The sequence below is a fragment of the Amphimedon queenslandica genome, unplaced genomic scaffold, assembly GCF_000090795.2.
Source record: "Amphimedon queenslandica unplaced genomic scaffold, v1.1 AMPQUscaffold_9935_Cont17804, whole genome shotgun sequence".
Lineage (NCBI taxonomy): Eukaryota > Metazoa > Porifera > Demospongiae > Haplosclerida > Niphatidae > Amphimedon > Amphimedon queenslandica.
The window spans coordinates 1-3552 of NW_003549794.1; the positions used below are offsets into that span (position 1 = coordinate 1).

Here is a 3552-nt window from a genome sequence, read left to right on the forward strand (position 1 = left end):
CATGACCTGAATAGAAACTGCCTGTTAAGATTGCTCTTCTCAATATGATCCATATCTGTTACAAACACTTTACCATTTGGGCCAGCACCAATCCCAATCATAGCAAAGTTCTTTAACAATTCACAGCCGATAGCACCTGCTCCTACCTTTAGGAGTACAAATGAGAAGATAAAGAGATTACAAGTATGTTTATTTAGACGTACTATGAAATATTTCAACTGTTCCAGTTTCTTTTGATAGTCTGATCCAAATATAGCAATCTGTCCATCATACCTACTGCCCTGAGGAACAGCAGCTGCCTCTGGTAACTCATCCCCTCCTTCCTCTTCACTCAAACACTCAAGAGCATCAAAATAAAACCACTGGACAAGAGGAGAGAATTTACCACTGCAAGCCTAAAGAAAGGATATCATTATTATGCAGGTCATTGAGTTTTATCTGTCTTACCTTCATAACTTCCTGTGCAGTGATGGATCCTATTACAGCTTGCATTGGACTACAGTCACCTCTGGATAAGTATGATAGCTTCATCATCAATTTCTCATCAATCTCTAAATAATTACATGCATTATATGGCATTTATTTCTCCATTATACTTTAGCAACTGCAGCAGTATTGACTTCCTTGACAACTTCAAGAAACTTAGCACCATCTTCTCTGTTGTAAGGACGTGGCAAGCAACCACACTTACTCTTATAAGAATGAAGAGCCTAAGAATCAGAGAGAGAGAAAGAGAGAGAGAGAGAGAGAGAGAGAGAGAGAGAGAGTGAAGGTATATGTACACAATAAGTAAGTGTATCTTACTTGGAATCCAATATGAAGTTGTGCTGGTCTTTCAAACTTTGCAAAATCGGATATCAAAAACTCAGGTTCATTCAACGACTCATTAATGGATTTCTAATACATAAAATAACAAATAATAAACAAATAGATAAAAAATTTATATTCCTTACAAATTTAAATGTCTTTGGCATTTTAACTTGAACAGCAGCACCTCCTTTAACATAGTCACTAAAACCAGTCGTATCACCAATAGAGAATGTATAGGGACCTTTACAAAGATATTAGTACAATACTTCTATTACAACCAATGTATATGTATATGTATACCTAATTCTTTAACTGGTCGGGGCTGGCAGCCATTGAGTTCAGTCATTCCTTCAACTTCTTTGAATGTTACATAATCCTCTCCGGTAAGGTTGTGCCTGGTCTCGTCCGAGCATGTGACCACTCCCTCTGTATCCTAGCAACAGGAAAGGAAATGAATGACAGGCCTGCGCCTGGACAGCTTTTAATGTGATGTGTGGAAAGTAAACCCCACCCTCTTTATTTAATATAATTATAACAGCAAAATTTTTGTTAAAAAAAAGGAATATGCAACCACACAGCTACAGGATAGTTTCATACAACTAAAGCAGCTACACTAGTTTAATGAACAGTACACACAAACACAGCTTCTACTTAATCTCAGTTTACTTGTCATCATTTGACATACAACTCATAAAAGCTAACAGGAACATCTTCATCATATGTACCCTGATCTCCACATATCCTCATCTCAAGGTAGTCAGTAGTAGTAGTGCCAAGTGCTTTATTGAACCATGGAAGACTAGGACGAGATGTACAGCAATTACCTTCAAGACTACCACATCCTTCACCATCCCACAATGGATCAGATGTATAGAGTATGCGCAGCGATCTACCATTAGTAGAAGGATTACCAGATTCACAGAAGTAGTCATTACCAATGAAAGACTTAAGGGTTAAGTTTTGAGGACTACCTTGAGAACAAGGACAATTGTAGCGACCATCACGATAATTATCACTAGCTTCATTTAGTCCAGCCATTAGTGTCCAGACATGTTGACGAGGAGACCCACGAGTGATACTGACACCATCAACATAATAGGAATTAATATCATTGTGATTCAGAATGCCATTATGCTCATAATAAGCTGCATCGGTTGATCCAAATTGATATCCAGTTACTCTACCACACACTTCAGAGTAACTGATACCATTAGATGGGAACTGAACTGATGTACAACTGCCTCCATTTGATGCTGCTCTGCCACAAGCTCTAACACTGCCTGACTGGTACAGTCTAAACCCAGAAGGACAGTTCACTGTAGCATCAGTCATATCCAGATATGCTAGTCTTGTCCAGCCTCCTCCTGAACCACACAGCTCCTCCATATTACAGTAAATGTTGCGACCGTTAACATAATAGTAGCCAGAAGGACTATTAGGCAGAACCTCCTTAATAGCTTTACAGGACACTGGTGTAGCAGAGTTCAATACAGAAGTTGCATTCTGTATCTGTAGTATTTTCTGTACTACAAGATATACATCATCAACAGCACCAGCAGTGGATATACCAACGGATCCATGATTGGCAAGAGTAGCGACAATGTTTGAAATCATTTGGCCATTTTGTTGAACAAAGTCTGACAGGTTTGAAGTTATTTGGTGATTTTGTTTAATCAAGCCAGACAAGTTAGAGAAAGCAGACATGATGTAACTGCCATCATTCCCTCCAGTAAATCCTGCTGATTGTTGCTGAGTTTCTTCACAAGAGCAAGTAACTGTAGCTGTAGCTTTGAGAAGTACCCCAGAAATACACAAGATTATAACATTCAATAATATTATTACTGCCAACAGAGCCAAGGGAGTAAATTTTTGCCAGTGTTGCCTTAGACATCCTCGTACACCAGCTTTATCATCAGGTTGAAGTGGAGCTATATCTGAGTCTGCATTATCATCAGGTTGAAGTGGAGCTATATCTGGGTCTGCATTATCATCAGGTTGAAGTCTGTCATTATCTGGGTCTGACATTATAAAAAAACAGCAACAGACTGAGACCATGTAACAATGACTAAACAATTTTATGGCTATGTATATATAGTATTCCCGTGTCATGTTCTAGAGTAAATACTACAATATGGTTATGATAACAGCATATTGAATGTACAAAAAATAAGTTTTTCATTTTTAAAATAGAAGAATGTGAAACAATAAGGAAACACCCCTTGCCAAGTCCTGATGTACGTGTACACACAAACAATCAGAGCTATTTCACCAGTAAAGGTTTCACCAATAACAGTGATTGTCACATACTGTACACGTAACTGAAATGAAAGAAACCCCATCAAATATGCCTAATATGCATGCATGCATAATACACGTTATTAAAATTTTTAATCAAACTTGGATTTTTATGAATTATGAGATCGCACAGCTATCCTGAAAAATGTACATGTACATGCAATTACAACAGCAAGAATTTTATTTAATAAAAGAAATGTCCTAACTACACATAAACAGCAAAGTATTGCACAATCCTCACCAGTGAGGTTGTGTCTGGTCTCATCTGAACATGTGACCACACCCTCTGTATCCTAGCAACAGGAAAGGGAAATGAATGACAGGTCACAGCTTTTAATGTGATGTGTGTAACTGGAAAGTAAACCCCCACCCTTAATATAATTATAACAGCAAAAATTTTATTAAAAAAGGAATATGCAGCTACACAACTACAGAAAAGTTTCACAC

The 3552-nt window shown here is 37.7% G+C and overlaps 1 protein-coding gene across 1 annotated transcript; it reads right to left on the reverse strand.

Annotated features, from left to right (window-relative positions):
* Positions 1–6: 6 nt before the first annotated feature.
* Positions 7–2835, reverse strand: LOC109590498 (uncharacterized; the record flags this gene model as incomplete). Its single annotated transcript, XM_020006403.1, has 9 exons — positions 2202–2835; positions 1513–1781; positions 1111–1243; positions 954–1051; positions 805–897; positions 597–710; positions 448–549; positions 204–395; positions 7–146 (listed from the first exon to the last, which is right to left on the reverse strand). Coding segments are annotated over exons 1-9 (1775 nt in total), but the record flags the coding sequence as incomplete, so codon positions are not given.
* Positions 2836–3552: the final 717 nt, after the last annotated feature.